The 19,204-nt window shown below is 42.4% G+C and overlaps 1 protein-coding gene across 1 annotated transcript in view; it reads left to right on the forward strand.

Moving 5' to 3' along the window:
* The first annotated feature begins 17,145 nt into the window (after positions 1-17,145).
* SLC35F1 (solute carrier family 35 member F1) overlaps positions 17,146-19,204 on the forward strand; it is a 414,335-nt gene continuing 412,276 nt past the window's right edge. Inside the window, exon 1 of the mRNA XM_029224221.1 lies at positions 17,146-17,318. Coding sequence (XP_029080054.1) covers positions 17,146-17,318 — 173 coding nt within the window. The remainder of the gene's footprint in view (positions 17,319-19,204) is intronic.

The raw sequence follows: 19,204 nt of genomic DNA on the forward strand, positions 1-19,204 counted from the left end.
GACCGGCCCTTTTCTTCATGCTGAGAGGTATAGAGTGAGTTCATCTTTGTTATTATCCCGATGAAAAAGTACAGGTGCTTCCCAAAGTTAAACTTGTAAAGCTACTACTTAAACCTGTTTATGGACTGAGTATCCCTTTGCCACTTATCAGGGAAAGTAACCAGTCAGCTGGGTCTTGAATAGAGTTTATTGTTTGGGGATGTTTTAAGTTCCCAAACTATCACACTGAAAATAAAGTTGGGCTTATCCTTTTAAATGAGTAATCTATTCCTTGTACACATTCGAGATAAAAGATTGAAGATTTAAAATCTAAGCAGGATGGTAGATTCTTAAGTAGCGCCTGATTCCAAAGACAGTCAAAGTATAAAATATAGATTTGTTTCTCAAAATTAATTCTCACACCTCTATGAAGAAAGGAACAGATACTAACATACCTGATCTCTGTAAAATAAGAAAGAGGTATTACTAACTCTGTTTAGTTGAGAGCTAACAAAAAGTGTGGTTTCAAATATGTACATGTCCATGGTGAAATGATGATGTTTTGTTGAGCATTACATTAAGGAAAATGGATAAAAACAATTAAAACTTTACCTATGGTGATGATGAGAATGGTATACATTGATATCAGGAGCTCAGAGCCAAAGCTAAGAAGGAGGATTAAAGAATTTTCTGGCACATTTATTCTAAACCTCATTCTTGAAATATCTTGGGTATTGGTCAACTGAAAATAGCTAGCCAGAGTCATTTATCAATAGGAATCATTTATTTTTCATCTAAAATACACATCAGTTTTATGATTTGTGACTTTAGTGCTTTTCTAAGAAATCCTTCTCTGTTATAAGGTCATAAAGATATTTTCCCTTTATTTTTTCTAAAATGTTTTAAGTTTTATTCTCATTTAGATTTTTAATTCATCTGAATTTTATTTTTCTAAGTGGTATGAGGAGGGGATCTAAAGTACTCTTTTGGATAGCCTTCATCCAAACATCTCTTGCTTTGGATATAAGCCTGTCTCTTCCTTGAGACCTCGTGAATGTCTATCAGATAATAAGATCTCACATATGCATGGGTATGTTTCTGGTTCTCGATTCTGTTCCACTGAACTGTTTGAGCCTACCTGTGCTGATACTATGCAGTACTTCATATTAAATCTCGATTATCCAGCAAAGCAATTAGTCTTTTCTTGTACTTCTTCAAAATTATTTTGGCTATTCTTGGAAAATGTTTATGTAGAGTTCTGACAAACTTTTTGAACTTTGACTGTAATTGAATTTAATATAAAGTAAAATCTGGCATACTAAAATCTTTTAACTACTGATTTTTCCCTCCACAAACATGCTATATATTTCCATTTATTCAGATCTTATTTTATGTCTTTCAATAAAATTTTACAACTTTCCCATAATGACCTTGTATATTGTTTGTTAAATTCATTTCTTGATACTTTATCCTTTTTCTTCTCTTACCATCCTGTCTGGGACCCTTACTATAATATTGAATTTCACTGTTGACAGTGGGATTTCTTGTTTTGTTTTTGGATTTGAAATGAATCCTTTTAAAGATTCACTATTGAGTGTAAGATTTACTCTGTGGTAGAGATCTTTTACTGGATTAATAATCGTTCTGTTCTTAATTTTTATTTAAATCATAAACATGTCGAGTTTTATCAAGTGCTTTTTTGCATCAATTAGTATCACCAAACATTTTCTTCCTTAATTTGTTATTGTGGCAAATAATTCTAATTTCTAGGTCAAAAAGTTGTAGGTGAGGCTTGGCTTTTGTAAATTGTGTATAACAAGATTTTAAAAGATTTCTGTATGACTACTTCCTTACTTTCTGGTACTTCAAGATGCTTCAAGCCCATCTTATATTTTCCCTGCTCCAGCCCTAGAAGCAGCCATTTCTTCAAGGGTCCCTGGTTCTCTTTAATGGAGAATGGTATTTAGAAAGCAAGACTGGGTGCTACGTGTGCTCACTGCTATTGAGGTATTCTAGGTCCTCTCAGTAAACAGAGGTAGAAAGCATATATATATATATATATATCATGTCTATACTGTTCTTTAATTTCTAAATTTGTGGTTCTAACTTCATGCGGGTGATGAGAAATCGTACCCAATATCCAGGCACAGATTTTGGTTTTAGTTTCTTGAGGACAAATCTACTCTTCATTACTCAGTGCTGCCAGCCTGCTTTCCATGATAAAAGCCAGTGACCTGGGCTTCCCTGGTGGCGCAGTGGTTGAGCGTCCGCCTGCGGATGCAGGGGACACGGGTTCGTTCCCCGGTCCGCGAAGATCCCACATGCCGCGGAGCGGCTGGGTCCGTGAGCCATGGCCGCTGAGCCTGTGCGTCCGGAGCCTGTGCTCCACAACGGGAGAGGCCACAACAGTAAAAAAAAAAAAAAAGGCCAGTGAGCAGAGTTTTTCTTTCACTGTTCCATGGATGGACTGAGCTCTTCTTTCTGGCTTTTATCTTTAGGCAGGGAGCTCAGTCCCCACTAAACACAAGGTTTGCAGCCTCAGCCATACACCTCTCTCAGGCACCAGATCCTACCCCCTTACCTCATGTCTCCTGACACTCTTCAGGATTATTTAGCTTTTGTCACCCCTTCAATTTTAAATTTCTTCATAGTTTCTGGTATCTGTGGGCATCTTTTGCTTACTTTGGAACTCTAGTAACTATAAGAAAAATATTTGATTTATTTTATCTAGCATTTTTATGTATTTGTGTTTATGTGTGTGTATCTACACATTAGCTTCATCCACTGTATTGAATAGAAATTCTGTCTATTCACAGCTAAGGAAACAAACACCAAAAAGTTTACGTGACCCAAGGTTACAGAGCGAGTTGGTAAGAAAACTGTGTGCATGCCCTTTTCTGGTATTTCCACTTTACTTTCCTGCTCTTGTGGTGACTGCAATTGTTTCAGAAAGTTTAAGCCTTTTCATATACGACTTTTCCTTTTCAAAAACGAATTCAGCTCTAAAAACTTCCAGAGTTCTACACTGTGATCAACTGCCCTTGAAATGTTGCCATAGAACTGATAGAGGAGAACAGAAGATCACAATAGACTTAGAATGGATTCCCCTTCATTTCCAGCAATCTGAAGTATATTTAACTTACCAGCCTAATTCTGGAAGAGAATAGTACTTGGCATCCACAAATACCTCTAAACTTGCAGAATATTAATTCAAATATTAGCCATATACACACTCATCAGTTTGTTGGAATTTACAAAGACAATATTTATAGCTCAGCCTCTCATGTAAAAAATATTTAAAATGATTAGATTAAAATATCTAGATTTAAAGATGTAGGTCAAATTCTGGACTTTCTCTTGCTAAGGAAGAGAGGTTGGACATATCAAAATGGGAGTAGATGTTTGTTTTATGGCTCAGAGTTTGGAAGAAGAAAATTATCAAAATGCTCTCATTGCATTATGCCTTGTCTATTCTTCATTCTTGCATAGTCTTTGTAACAGTTGGTTGCCTATTTGTGGTTGTTTCATTACCCTTAAAAAGTAATAATACTAAAAAAAAAAAGTAATAATCCTGAGAAATTGTTTACCTAACAGAATATTCTCAAAATTAAAGCTCTTTACTGACAAAATGAATCATATAAAATAAGTTAACATTGTAAGTTTAATTCTAATTTTTTCTGAGAAACTAGTAAAGACAAAACAAACACAAACACAACAGCCCCCTTCTACATTGTAACCACACTTTTCCATTGAAGCCAGATGAATTTTAGATATAAAATGTGGCTGATACTACATTGCTCATATTATTTTTAAGCAAAAGAAATGACTCTATCAAAAATGCATCCTAAATAATTCACCACTGAGATGTGAGAATCACTTAACTAGATTCTTTCCTTAACTCTGATATCTACATTAATGATGTCTAATGTTGATTAAAATTTAAGGATCAGTTATAGCTGGGTAAACCACAAAAGTTACTTTTTAAGCCCAAATTCTCCAGATTTTTGTAGTAAATATTACATGTAATGGAGCTTTGGTATCTACTTGTGGACTGCTCAAAAGTAAATATCTTAAATTAGAAACATACCTGTGTAGTTTGTGGGAAATTATTAAACCCTTTACAAATATGTATTATAATACAGTCACTGGAACTATATTTCAATTGATTTATTCTAAGAATCAAAGTGCGGTGTACAGCCAGGAGATTTTTTATTCATGGTCATTTGTTATGTCTAAACATCACAGTCTGTTTAATGTTAGCTGGAGATAAAAGAATTCATTGTGTGTCAATATTTGTAGAATCTAAACTTTTTTTTTTTTTTTTTTTTTTTTTGGTTCCCGGGCCTCTCACTGTTGTGGCCTCTCCCGTTGCGGAGCACAGGCTCCGGATGCACAGGCTCAGCGGCCATGGCTCACGAGCCCAGCTGCTCTGTGGCATGTGGGATCTTCCCGGACCGGGGCACGAACCCGTGTCCCCTGCATCGGCAGGCGGACTCTCAACCACTGCGCCACCAGGGAAGCCCAAATCTAAACATTTTAACTCATCTACATAGTCTGGCAAATATTAATGAAAATTGCTATTGGACCTGATATAGTTGTTCTCTTTCTAGGAAAAACTCACGTAATTATGGAAGAGAGAGACCTCAAGTGCAAGATTCTTGGCTGTCATTGACTATAAGTTTTTTTTGTCTTTTCTATGAAAAGAGAAAGAGATATAAGTTAAATGAAGTATTAATTTACGTTAGTTGTTCCAAAGATGCTTATCCAATAATCTCTGAGAAATAATTTGGAGGCCCAAGAACAGTATTTGATAAATTAATATACTAAATTATCTCTCTGGAGCGTCATGGAATTCCAGTGGTTCAGATTATTTCCTTTACTTTGAGACTGAGGCGGCTTAGGTCCATGGGTCTACTATTGAGAAGAGAGAGCCTTCTTTTCTGCTTTCATGCCTGCGGCAATTTATCGGTTCTTTACGTTCACATCTTTTCTGGAAAGAGCAAACCCACATGCTGTACAATCACTCTCTGTTCTAACAGTACACTCTTTTCCATTTTGATTCCCTCTTACCTGCTTTCAGAAATGTTTACAGCAATTTATTAGAAAATAGCATCCATGGCCACAGCAGCCACCATTGTGAACAGGTCACTTTCCCTGGGCGTTTTCCGCTCTAGTGGGTCCACATGTGGTACCTGAGGTGATGCTGAACCGACAGCATCTTGGCGCACAGGGCAGACTGTACACACTACCCAGAGCCTCGCACAGGGACCTGCTTTAGTGTTATTTTGCAGACACAAAATGTAATGTCCTTCAAAATAAAGGGGCAAAGTATTTCCATTGTTCTGTTTTACTCTTTGCCTTCTTTTGGTTCTCCCACATACGTGTATTTTCTCTAAGAAAAGAGGTAGCCATTTGATGCTTTGATTAATCCCGTAAGTCCCAACTGGGCTTCACTGAACAAAAAGCCTTTTCAAGAGGACAGTGGGAACATTTTTCATTACTATTTCTGAAGAAAAAGAAAACTAACATAACAACATAATAGAGTGGTGTTTCTATAGCATTAAAGGTCTATGCATCTCTTTTACCCATTTCTTTCTGGAAGTTCTGAAAGCAGAATTTCTACTCCTGGTAGGGAGAAGACGATGTGGGGTGTGTGTGTGTGTGTGTGTGTGTGTGTGTGTGTGTGTGTGTGTGTGAAATAAAATGAAACAGTTAAATAATTGGAGAAAAATTAAGCCTCTTTTCATCCTCCCCACTCCCCTTTCCCTAAACATGTCCAGGCCAACCAACTGTGCTGAACACTCCAAGTGCATTTCCATAACCATCTCATTAGGCAGCAGTGCCAACATCTGGTTAAGCTCTTTTGTCAACCGGCAGGCATTTAGTACTTGAAAAAAATCCGTTTGAAAAGATTTGACTTTTCCCTCTTAAAAAATACCCCAATTATTTTTAAAATGATGGCACATTAGCAATTACAATTGCCCTCCCCCAATGGAATCCCTCCTGTCTTCTCTGCAGGAACAGCGCTTTGTCTGCACTTGATTGGACTGCTCTAATGAGGTGGTCCTCCCACTGTCGCTTAGTTAGGAAACTGATCTCTGGCTTATCTATGTTTTCTAGGCTTTCTTGGCAAGTAAACAATGGTGACCTAGGAAGGAGCTTGACACTTTGACAAGATGATCACACTCTTTGATACTGGTGAAGCCCCACAGGGGAGAAAGCATATTTTATCTTTTGTGAAGTAAGCGGTGGCTGGGAGTGAGATCTTTAGATAGATTGATGCTCAGTTATGGTATTTAGTGGACAGTAGCAGGGTTGCTAAACACCCTGCAGAATGTGGGACAGTCTTACAAAAGGAAGAGCTGTCCCATCTAGATGTTACAAGTGTCCCTGGAGAAGAACCCTGGGTCTAGTGTATACTGAGAAAGGAAGAAGGTCCTAAGTCGTTCCCGAGTTCCCCATCTGACAGTTGCTCCCTGTGTCATATGAAGCCCCTGTTAGTCCCAGTTGCACCATGGGCCACTAGTTACCTTGCTTCTGGTCACTTTCTGACATTCCTGGACACAGTCCCTGTCAAAGAATGTTACTCCCTCTCCCTGGAACCAGTGTGAGGACCGACTCCACAGTGCCTCTCTGCTCCGCAATTCCACCATGTTTTTATCTGATTCTACTGGGATTTTGGCATAACCAAAGGAAAAGACATTGTGAATAGGAAAATGTTTAAAACTTTATACTAAATATGGCTTTCCCCATAGTATAAGGGGAAAAAAAGGGATGGAGTTAGTGATCTTGCTAACCCATTCTTAAGTCTGAGATGCTCCATTGGAACACCCTCTTAATCTCTGCCATGTGAATCCATTTTTCAGAAACTTTGTGCTCTACCCATGGAATTATCTTGCTTCAGGATCCGTCACCTTCCCCAGCAGCACGTTTTCTGAAGTCTGGGTAAGCCTATCTAGAATTTTACATACATACACAAACACACACACACACATATACATACTTACATATATACACATATATATGCCTATAGTGTAGAACAGTGACAGTGTTGTGTAGTACATGTTGTATATCTTATATAGTATATACAATGTATACAGCATATACTATACTACATATACTATTCTAAGTACATATATATGTGTCTGTGTGTATGACATATACTAGAGGTTTAATCAAGGTTCATTGAATGAATGAATAAATGAATGAATGAAACAGATCCCCTCCTGTCTATTCTTGAAGTAAATCCTCTATTTTTGCTTAAGATAGTTAGATTTGGTTTCTGTTACTTGAAGTTAATAATCCTGACTGAGAATTGGATGGTTATTTTTAAGAAACCTTATCTTTTGAGAAGAAGAATTCAACCCAAATCCATTATTTGCCAACCACAGAGTTTGTCAGTTTTCTCTGGCTCAACTCTGCTCTGGAGCTCTAGTTAAACGCCCTTCTTACACAGCTGGGTAATACTTCATTCCAACCTCATTTCAGACGTTTAGCAGGCTTTCTTCCATTGCAGTTCTGTTGAACTGACATGAGGTCTTCTCCTAACCCTGCTTTCCGACTTTCTAACCTTTGAGTAAATTGCATACGTAAGAACTTCAATCCTCATGCGTGCTGTCATCAGCAATTCCTGACAGCCCTACCTTAAAATTTTATGAGGACTGGTCCTCCACATCTATCTCCTTTGATTTTTATATCCCTTCCCTCTTTGTGCCTGGTTGTTTTCTGGGAGTAACCATCTCTGTGTGACACTAGAAAGCGATTCTGAGGGAGAGGAGGGAGGAGAAGGGACTCTGACTTTCCCGGAAGCATCCCTCCCAGGGCAGATGGCAAGATGCCCAGTCTTCTGACTGATGTTTTTCTGACTCAGTGATTAAACAGTGGGGACTAATAAAGTTGTCTCGCTCCCTATTATCATGTGGGTATCATACAGCTTCTCTGTGTAGTTAGTTTTATCTGTTGTACTCTTAGAGGAAATGCCTCTCAAATTCTGAGCATCAGCTGAGTATCATTTTTCGGTTGCAACCTCAGAAATGTATACATCCCTGTGTGGTTCTTTACAAATATTTTAGTGGAAATTTGGGGAGATCAAGTTAGAGCTGAAACTAAAAGGTCCAAGGATTATTCATATACAAATTATATTTCAAGTGTTTTTCTAAGGACCTTTGTCCAAATATGACATATACTCTCATGTATGAGTCAAACTAGTACTTGCATTCATACATTTCGGATTTTAATACTGTGATTCTCTAATTTGGAGACATAGTCTCGAGATCTGAGTGTTGACTGTTGTCAGTGTTGGAACTCTGGTACCCTTAGCTCCGTTACAAATCCTTCTAGTCCTCAAGAAGGTGTTAAAAGTTTCAGTGGTAAGTTGTCAAAATACACCTGCTGCCTTGAGGCTCTCTGTTCACTGGTGGGCCATTATTTCCAATGATGCTGCTGGCCTTGGCATGACTTTCAGAGTTTGTCTGGAGCCTTACTGATGGCAGCCACAACTTTCACTTTCCTTGCTGACGACTTCTCTTTTAGTGTTTCTACTGGGTTGGCCAAAAAGTTCGCTCGGGTTTCGTCATAAGCTGTTATGAAAAACCCAATATATCCATTTAGATTTAAGCTCTTTGAATGTGGCAGGCATGCCTTATATTTTTGTAAGAAACTTACAGACCACATACACACTCTGGTGTCCTGTGCAGAGGAGACACTTGATGGCTGTTGGTTCATTGATTACCATGACGGTGGAGGTTGTCATGTGTCAAGTGGGAGGCTCCCAGATTGGGAAACTGAATCTCAGCTCTACAGGTCATTAGAAAACCATGCTATGAATGGGGAAGGACTTTCCATATGTATTACATGTATTTATTGGCATTTTCTATGTTTGTAGCCAGTATTTCCCATGTGCTCTCTCATTTAATTTACACTTTACTGCAGACATAATTATTACATTTTTCACTGACAGAAAAATTCAGGCTCAGAAGTGATTACATGGTCATAGTACAGAGAACAACAATAACACTTAGGAAATTCCAAGGGTTTTAGGAGCTGTGAGCCAGGAACCATGGCCAAAGACCAAATATATGAGAAATGTATTTCTTATAAATCACAGTATCTCAGCCATTCACTGAATTTGTGAAGAGGTTATTTCAGGAGAAGCATACTGAGTTCGGTTTAGTGTTTTGGGTTCTAGATGTTTGTGGGATAAAAAAGTGAAGATGTGCAGTAGGCAGTAATCTATACTAGTCAGAAGCTCTGGAGAACCACTTTGTCCTGACAAATCATTTCAAAATGATTTGAAAGTCATTTGCATTTAGATGATAATTTAAGCCATAGAAATATACGAGATTGCCTAAGGAGAGGTTGTGGAGCAAAAGAGAGGAATTTAGGGCAGAGCCTCAAAGAACACATTTAAAGGACATACAGAGAAAAAGACTCCTGCAAGAGAAACAGAGAAGAGTCAGTCAGAGAAAGAAAACCAAGAGTACAGAAACCAAAGGAAGAAAGTTTCAGGAGGGTCACCTGTGTTACATGGTTTATAAGTTATACAAGAGTCAACAAAATAGAGACTGAGAAGTGTCTACAGGATTTAGCAACTAGGAGGTCCTCAGTAACTTTGGAAAAATCAGTTTCTGTGGAGTGGTGAATGGGAGCAGTTGGGTAGAAACCCGGCTGCTTAAGAGTGATGAGTGAGTGTGAGGTTAGAAAAAGGAGAGAGCAAATGTAGACAACATGGTCAAGAAGTTTCCCAGTAAAGGAGACAAAATGCCTTTAACTGGAAGGCATTCCTCTGACAAACTCAGAGGTAATGTTATTGTTGTTGCTGTTGTTTTGGAAGGGAGAGATTTGAACAGCTCCAAATGCTTACTGTAAGGAGACAGTAGATGGGAGAGTTTAAAATTGCAGGAGAGGCAGGTGTACTTGCTTGATCAAGTTCCTTGAGAAAGTGAGAGAACGTAGGCTCCAGAGCACAGGTGATGCGAGTAGCCTTAGGAAAGGTGAGGGATACCTCTTCCATCGTGAAAGCTGAGAGGGAACAAAAGAGGTAAATTTGTAGGCTTGATCGTGGGAAGCTGAGGGAGTTCTCAACAGCCTCTATTTTCTCTGTGAGGTAGGAGGCCAGTAACTGATGAGGGCGAAAGAAGAGGTGGTGGAGATGGTGGAGGTGATGGTCGGAGAATAGGATATTTTGATATACGTATTTCAGAAAGCACTCAGTTTTTTGTGATGATAAGGACCACGGGAGCGAAGGAAGGGCTGATGAAAAGATCATTGGAACTAAGGAACAGAGGAATCAAGGCATTTAGTAGGTCATTTATTTGAATGTTGCAACAAAAGTCGTCATAGGAACAGGTAGAATGAGAAAGTGAGTCAGGGACTAAGATGATCAGTTAATGAGTGGTATTGGCAGCAGGTCAATAGGTGACAGCAATAAGGAGGGGTAGTAAGTTGTCAAGTGTGATGTCGTGAATTTCAAAGGAGATGTAGATTTTAAAGAAGTGTAAGGAGAAATGTTGTGAAAGAAGAAACAAGAAGCAAGAGGCTTCCTATCCTAGTTCTGGGACCAAAGCTAAGTAGAGTGTAAGACAAAAAGCAGCACCCACCTGAAAGGGCTTCAAAGGGAGTGGAGTCATAAGGGACATTCAGGTTTCAATTAAGGCAAAGAAAGGTGAAGATGCTGAAGATGAAAAGAGTAGTTTTCTGATAACATATCGTGAGTCCTAGAAGGCATAGAAAAAAGTTAAGGGTGTGGGAAAGGAGGGAGATCAAGTCAGTTTAAGGATATATGGCTATCATCCTGTGGGTGTTGGTTGATAACTTAGAAAGCTTGGGATTTTGAAAGTAACAATCAGAGATATGAGGCATGAGCGGATCAGTCTCATAGGTGAAGTTGTAGTAGTCAACAAAAATAAGGAGCCACTGGGGACCTGTCCTTGCTTGCAGCTGACGGTTGCTTTGTTGCTAAGGAATAAGAAAGGCCCTCTCTTTTAGGCAGCCATTGGCATATAGATGATAATTAAAATCATGGGTATGGTGAGCTTGTCTAGGGGGTATAGAGTGACAAGGAAGGGGTCTAGAGACTGAGACTTGAGGAATTATGACATTTGATGGCTGGGTGTAGGAGAATGAGCTTATAGAGCAGACTAAGAAGGAGCCATCAGGTTAGAATAAGACTAGAAATATGTGGGTCATGATGGGATACACTGGGAAAATTTGTTTTATACAGAAAGGATTAGTTAATATTGTCAAAGGCTAAGGTGAGGACTAAAAACCCCGTCGAGTTTTATAACATGGAAATCACTGATAATCTCAGCACGAGTTTTATGTGAAGTTACTGGACAGAAGCCAGACTGATTGAGGAGTGAAGGAAAAGTGAGAAAACTGGGATAATGAATCGGCAAGTTCAACAGTTGGGCTTTGAGAGGATGATGAGAAATGGGAGGGTGATGTGGGATCTAGAGAAGGTATCTTTTTTTGAAGATTGGAGAGACTTGAGTATGTTTGAATATCTACAGGACAAGGGAGACGTTTTATATATAGGAGGGAGAAGAGACAATTGATAATATGAGTAAAATTTCCAAGAAACTGAGAAGGAATGATAGAATTGCATTTCTTCTTAGACTCTAACACACCAAAAAGGGTTGGTTTGGAGGTCAAAGAGTAAAATTACAGAAGAAAGAGTCTCAGAGGTAAAGTTAGTGGCTTTTGTGTTTGATTCCTAAACCACCTTGAATCCCAGATGTTTAGTCTTAGCCAGTCATGGCATTGTCATCCTCTTTGCCTCCATAGTGTAGGACGGGTATGTGGCCCAGTCATGGCCAATGACATGTAAGAGAGATCTGTCCATCGGTTTCTGGAAGACATGGCTCCTTTCTTTTCTGGATGTTGGTGTATTTGGATCGGACACATAGAATTGCAATCTTCTGGCAACCCTGAAGTAACCAAGCTGATGGCAGAACCAACTCATTGAGGTTGGCAGAGAAAGATGGAAAGACTCTAGGTCTTTGGTAATATTCCTGAGACACTGTATTAACTAATCCTGGATCCTGCTCAACCTCTGGATTTCTCATTCTACGATACAATATATTTCCTATTATGTGAGCCGATTTGAGCCAGGGGTTTCAGCTACTAGCAGTTGGATATGTCCTAACTAATGCAGTAGGATTAGTTGCTCTCAAGACCGAACTGACACAAGAATACTAGCTGGCTTCTAAGGCTGGATAATACTCATTATTTTGAGATCTGTGGCCTTTATGCTGGTTCCACATAGAACATTGCGGCTGTTTGTTGGTTTTGAATTGTATACACCTCAGTGCTGGGTGACAGAGACATTATTTTAGGACTGAATCAATACACAAGTAACTAGTGCTCACAGGGCCTAATGATCTTGCAAAGTCAGCTCTAACTAAATTAGCCCTGAGAAAAATTGGCCTTCAGTAAGGTTTTTGGCCTCTTTAAAATTTATTACCAAATAGAGAATATGGCATGTTCAAGTCTGAGTCACAAAATAAGAAACTGGAGTTAGGTACAAAATTAGGAGTTCACTTGGGTTTCTGAGTAAACAAAAATATCACAAATATATTTTCATGTATTTTTGGGGAAGATTAAGTAGAAATGCTTTAAAAATAAAAAGAATTTATAAATAAAAGAGAAATTGTTATTGGGTTAGAGGTAGACTATTTGCCTTCTCACTATTTGACCAAGTAACGTTGAAAGATACCCAGTATGAGAGAACTTATTCCCATTGACTTTAACAACTCACTGATGTTTACAAACCTAAGGGGAAAATAAAAATCTACTACATCCAACTGAATGAATAAACTCAGCCATGTTTAATTTTTGATTTGTAGAGTGAAAAAAATTGTTTACCATCTTCCTACCTTCCCCACTTTGCTGCCAGAAGATGTTAACTAGAAAGTGATGTCTCACCATTTATTATATTCTATGATTTTATGTCAACCCAAAAGACAAGAAATTGCTTGTTAAATTGTAGCTGAATCTCTCTGTTGGGAAACTGAAGGTTTATCAATGAGGAAAGGATAGACATCTCCAGAGAATGGAAGCACAATTTGCAAATTAATGAATCTGTCTGTAGATTTATTGTGACAATTATTTGTTAGCTTAACTAAGAAATTGTTGCAGCTCTTGATGGCGACCCCTTCTTTTCCCCCTTAGCTGCAATCTGCTTAGGAAGGTGCCTTGACAACACCAAGAATTCAATGGAGAAAAAAAAACGTCAGAGTTATACTTCTGTATTTTCCCTTTCTTTAGAAAAAATGTTTATTTTTGTCAAATTTATATCTGTACATGGTTTAAAGAGTCGATCCTACAGCTTTGTTAAGCAAAACAGTGGTGCCTCTCCCCACTTCTCCACCATTTTCCCCTTCACCACAAGCAATCACTTTCCACTGTCTTAGCTGATTCTCTTATTGATCAAGATGCAGTGTCTGCATTGTTATGGCTCAGCAAACACAATTTGGAGTTTAGACAATTAGTGAACTGTGATTACTTTTCACCTCAGGCCTGAACAGCTCTCAGTTATCACTGGAGTTCATAAGTACCATTTTTTGAAATTTTCTTTTTCACTTGTTGTTAAGACCTACCCATTCTACTCCTTTTCCCTTTCCCCTCTCCACAAATTTCCCACCAGCTTTGTTTTCTTCTCTCCTGCATGAATTCAATTAAGTGAATGAAACTCTGAAGCTCTATCATTCTAGATGCCATGCGTTTAGTAGTGTCTGTTGTGTAGATTCAACCAGACTTAGGAGAGAAAGAAAAAGAGTGAGAGAATGGCACGGGGAAAGTATATGGGCACTGGGTATTTGCAGTAGTACAAGCAATTCCGGACAACTGTTGAGCAATTTGGGGAGAATCGTCCATCACTTCTGAAGCATAACTTTGAAGCTTTAATCTGATAAACACACAGGTGTGGTCTATGCTAAACAGATTGGTCATAATGCCTGGTGACTGAGGTCTGAATCACAGACCGAAGTCTACTCTTCCTTACACGAGTGGAAGTGTCTTCAAAATCAGCAACATTAGAGAAGATGTTGCTGAGATTCAACTTCTGCTTCCTAAAGGAATTCGACAGTGCTAGTGTGTGTCTTAAGTGAGGTTCGGATGATGTAAGGGGAAGAGTGGAATGGAAATTTTGCAGTAGTGATGTGTCCATAACCACAACTGGTCAGAGAGGTAAACTGAGCAGTCAAGTATGACCCTGGCATCCACATGCCACTATTAAAAACTCCAGCCGACAGCCTTCATCCCTTGAGGCCAAAGAGGCAGCTGGGGGGAAAAAGGGAAATAGGCCTTCCCCTCATCTTTTCTGTTTAATTCCATGCAGACACACCACTTGACCTTTGCGCTTTTAATACCTGTTTCTCTGTCTCTCAAATGCAATTCAGCTCCTTTTTAGGAGATGCTCATGAAACACAGAATTGGAGGATAAGAAGGGAGCTGATGTTGTATCCCCTTTACCATAATGAATAATAAAAACATGGTGCTTGAGACTGCTTTTGGGTCTTTTTTTAACAGCGAGATTGAAATTCTACATCTCTCATCCTGTTCTCTCCCATCTTGGTTTTCTCCCTTCCTGATTCAGCGGAGATTTAGATCATTTGCATTCAGTGGTCCCTCTAGAGGAATGACCAGGTGCAAATGCTGACATTGAAGTGCAGACACAGCACTTGTGACGTGCCAAAAACATTCAAATGGAAGCAAGCCAAATGTGAAGGAAGAGGGCACTGAAGCAAACATTCAAGGCAGACACCTGAAATTACCATAAATGTTGTTTTAATAGAGAGACTCCAACCATGATTTGTTGTCAGGTTCAGCTGAAGTGCATTTCATTCATCTCCTACATTTGGTGGGTCCTCCAAGGGCAAACTCATTATGAACTATTAGAATCTTAATGCCCATGAGGTTACAAACCTTGATCCTATTCGTAACAATTCTTCAGAGCATCCTGTACAAATCTGAGGTGGAAAAATATGAGAATGATTTCTGAGAAAGAATGGGACAGTGTGTTAATTATAAAAGGGAAAATGTTCTAATTTGAATTAATTTTGGTAGAAAAAGACTTCAGGGATATTTCAGGTGGTAACTGGGTTTTACATAAATTGAAACATAGATTGGAGAGTGTTTTTGGATAGCTGTTTCCTCAAATGTTCAATGATTAAAAAAAAAAAGTGCTCCCAATCTTGATAAAGGAATGGTAATTTACTTCTTAACCAAAAAAATGAATCTCATCTTCTTTTTATCCTCCTGTCTCCCTTTTCCTCTCTGTTAATCAGACAGCCCATCCCTTTTTTCAGTGTTGCTTTCTCCTCAACCCCCTTCTCTGTGGCACATCCTATCACCAGTATTGTTTTTTTTTTTTTTTTTTTTGCGGTACACGGGCCTCTCACTGTTGTGGCCTCTGCCGTTGCAGAGCACAGGCTCCAGACGCGCAGGCTCAGCGGCCATGGCTCACGGGCCCAGCTGCTCCGCGGCATGTGGGATCTTCCCGGACCGAGGCACGAACCCGGGTCCCCTGCATCGGCAGGCGGACTCTCAACCACTGCGCCACCAGGGAAGCCGTCGCCAGTATTTTTTATTTGCTGGTTTCCAGTGCATTTGCATTCAGTGGTGGTATCAGCTTGCTTCTCTGTAGATATACTTACCTATTAAACATATTCAGGGCAAATAATTCCACATACTGCACTGAAATGGCAAAAAATGTTAAATGTGTATCATTTTTCACTGTAGGATCTCTATCCAGGCAGTCTAGATAAAGAAAAATGTGAAAAATCTCTCTCTCTTAGGAGTCAACTATTAACTGGGATCTAGATCAATAGGTCTGAGAGATGCCTGGGACAGAGAATCAGTTTCCTTTGGTGGCAATATGGTGTTCAGGTCTAAGATTTCTGAGCCAGATACACAGGGGTTTTCCCTTTTGAGAGTGGAGATCTGTGGTAGTAGCGCCACTGAAGAAGCTGTCAGGGCCCCCTGCTGGGTGGTTTCCCTCATTTAACTCTTACAGCACCGCGGGGAGAGAGACAGGAGTAGTCCCGCTGCACAAAGGAGACTGTGTCTCAGAATTCAAGTAAATTGTTTAGGGAGTCTCTGCTAATAAGTTTTAGAGGCACGATTGGAACTCAAATCTGCCTACATTCCCTTCACAGTGTTATGAAACCGAGACGTTGAGTTGGTCTGATATGCTTTTTCCAGTCCCCAGAATGAATTATTTGTGAGTTGTTTCTCCTCCAGTTTCTTCCAGGCCCGTTATAGTGACTGTAGGTGTAATATTTAGGATACTCGAATTTGGCTTTGTAATCCAGGGCCGGCACCCATTCTCAGCATCCTGTCGTTGTCCCGGGAAAGTGGTGCTAGCTTCCGCAGCATCTCGGCAGGAGAGGGGAGTTCCCTCTAACTAAAGAGGGAGGATCTATTTTCAACCTCACGAGCGGGGGGGGGGGAACCCACAAACAGAGAAACAACAACAACCCCCAAAGAAAACAATCACAGCAATCCAGACCGTGGGCCTCTGGTGGACTGGGGACGGGAGGGTCGCGGCATCGAGGCACCTCGGGAGCGCCCTCTGGCGAGAACAGAGCGCGCGTCCCCCACCCGGCCCCCCTTCGCCGCCGGCGCTGCGCCCCCGCCAGGCTCTTTGGGTTCACTCTCGGTCTCTCACTCCGTGAGACACAGACGGCAGCTTTCCGAGCGAGCGGGGGAACGGCTGAGGCGGCGCCAGCGCCACTGCCGCCGCTCGCCCCGAGAAGACCTGGGCACCGGGAGCGAAGCCGAGGCCCGGAGCCCCATCCCCTCTCTCCTCTGGGGTCTCCTAAGCCGACCGGCCGCTCGGCGCCCCCGCGCGACACCCTTCACGGCCACTTCGCGGGGCGTGCCGGGACTTGGGGACGCAGCTCGGGAAGAGCTGGGGCAGGAGGCGGCGGCGGCGGCGGAGCGAGGGTGCGCACACTGGGACTGGAGAGGTGTGAGTGGCGGGCTGGGCGGCGGCGGCGGCGGCCGTAGCCGCGGGTGCCTCCCCGCCTCGCCGCTTGGCAGGCAGCACCGCCTCCCCGGGCCGCGGCCGCCCGGCAGAGTCCTCCGCGCGTTCCCGGGCCCGGAGCCGGCGCACGATGCGCCCAGCAGCGTTCTGATCGCCGCCGCGCCGCCGCCTCCGCCGCGATGATTCCCCCCGAGCCGCAGCAGCAGCAGCTGCAGCCGCCGTCGCCGGCCCCGCCGAACCATGTGGTGACCACCATCGAGAACCTGCCGGCCGAGGGCAGCGGCGGCGGCGGAAGCCTGTCCGCCTCCTCCCGGGCCGGCGTGCGCCAGAGGATCCGCAAAGTGCTGAACAGGTGAGCGGCGGCGGGGGCACGGGGCTGCGGCTGCGGGCGCCCGGCCCGAGGACCCCTCCATCCCCCGGGCGGCCCGGAGGCCCTTTGGGACGGACGGAGTCGCGTCCGGGGAGACTGAGGAGAGCGGGCGACGACGCGCCCCGCGCTGGCGGAGAGGCCGCGGCAGCTTTGTCCCGGAGCGGGGAGCGCCGGAGCGCCCGGGCGCCGGCTGGTCCGAGGCGGGAGTTCGGGGAGAGGCGGGGTCCTGCCAGCCTGGCTGCTGTGTGTCCGCGCTCACACCCTCGCACACGCGTGTCGCCTCGCGTCCCTCTCCCACTCGGGCCCCAGCTTTGCGCTCGGGGGCCAGAGCGGACCTGGGGGTGGCCGGGGAGGAGGCGGGAAGGCGCAGGGCTGCGGGGATGGCGTGGAAGTCGCCGGCCTCGCGCTCCGCCCGGAGGTATCCCAGCCCCTCGCCGGGAGATGGGGTAGTGGAGACAGACCCGGCGGGCGGCGCGGGGACCCACTTCTCCCGCCCTGCGCTCCAGTTGCGGCTCCGACTCTTCCTGGCTGGGAGCGGGGATGGGAAGGCTACAGGCCTGGGTCAGACGCAGGCAAAGTGCAGAAATGTTGCGGGAAGCGTATGAGGAGGAGGCTCCTGGCTGTGTCGAAGCCAGAGGAGGCGAACGCTGGTGGCCGGCGCCTCCAGTGCTGGAATCTGCGCAGTGGATGGATCAAGGACGAGGCGTTTAGGATGAGAACCCAGGTTGATGTGAGATGGGGCCCCCCCTGGCGCCCCTGAGTCGGCCGTGATGCGAAAGGGACTTGTTCTACTAAAGTAACTTGAAATGGTTGAAGAGCTGACACTTAAAAATCAAATAGAGAACTGGTTGTGTGTGTTTTTATTTGGGTGCGTGTGTGCCTTTCGATGCATCTGTTGGGGGTAACTCTTAAGGTTGCTCTGTGCGTACAGGTTTCTGTGTGGCACTCTTTTGGGGTAGCCGAGATTCCCCCCAGGGATTCACCTCAAGCTCTTTGGGGCTGAAAGCTCTAGTGGGAGCACAAAATACGTACAGAAATAGAAGCTTGAAAAGCTCCTTATTTTCGGAGTATGGTTTAATTTAGTCATATGAAATCCCAAACCATTCAGGAGTCTTCACCTGTGAAGACTTAACGTATATTAGCTTACTTGTGGGTGCTTCCATGTGTTTCCATTTATTATCAAACGAGAAGAAATTCACTCTGAAGTGAGACAAGAGTTGGTAATAGAAACTCAAGCCTTTACTTCCCTTTGATTTGTAGCTTAGAATAGCACCTTCCAAAATATTACATATTACATCTAAAAAGGATAATGAGCAGAATTAATCAAGAAGATGCTGGCTCAGTACATATTATGTGGGCTTCCTATCCTTTCTGAATACCTGTGATGTTTTTGAATTGTAAATGACTTGGCATTGGCTGTTTAAATTTTTATGCAGAATATGTTAATTATTAATTTCCCTCATCAAGCTGAGAAAAAACTGGTGCCATTGTTCATTTATCTTTGCTTGATTGTAAGTTATTATTGACTCTGTGCAGGTTATTTCTTGATGTTTCGTGGATCTTAGAGTCCAGAGTAACAAGAGCACTGAGGTGGGAGCTGAGGGGCTTGGTCTGTCATCATTCCTCTGCCGCTGACTTGCCACGTGGCTTGGGGCAGAGCTGTTCATCTCCATGGCTCTTGGTTTCTTCATTTGTAAAATGTGTTTTGTACTTGTCTTACCTCTCTTATCATGGTTTCGAGAAATAGATAGACTTGGGAAAGTATAAAGCTTTACACGAACTCATTATTCAACCGAATTCTGTTGTCTAAGAGAGGGCAGTGGGAATATCGTACACAAGTTAATTGAAGTCATGGTACATCATGGGGA

The sequence above is a fragment of the Monodon monoceros genome, unplaced genomic scaffold (assembly GCF_005190385.1).
Source record: "Monodon monoceros isolate NGI ecotype Baffin Bay Population unplaced genomic scaffold, NGI_Narwhal_1 Super_Scaffold_15, whole genome shotgun sequence".
Lineage (NCBI taxonomy): Eukaryota > Metazoa > Chordata > Mammalia > Artiodactyla > Monodontidae > Monodon > Monodon monoceros.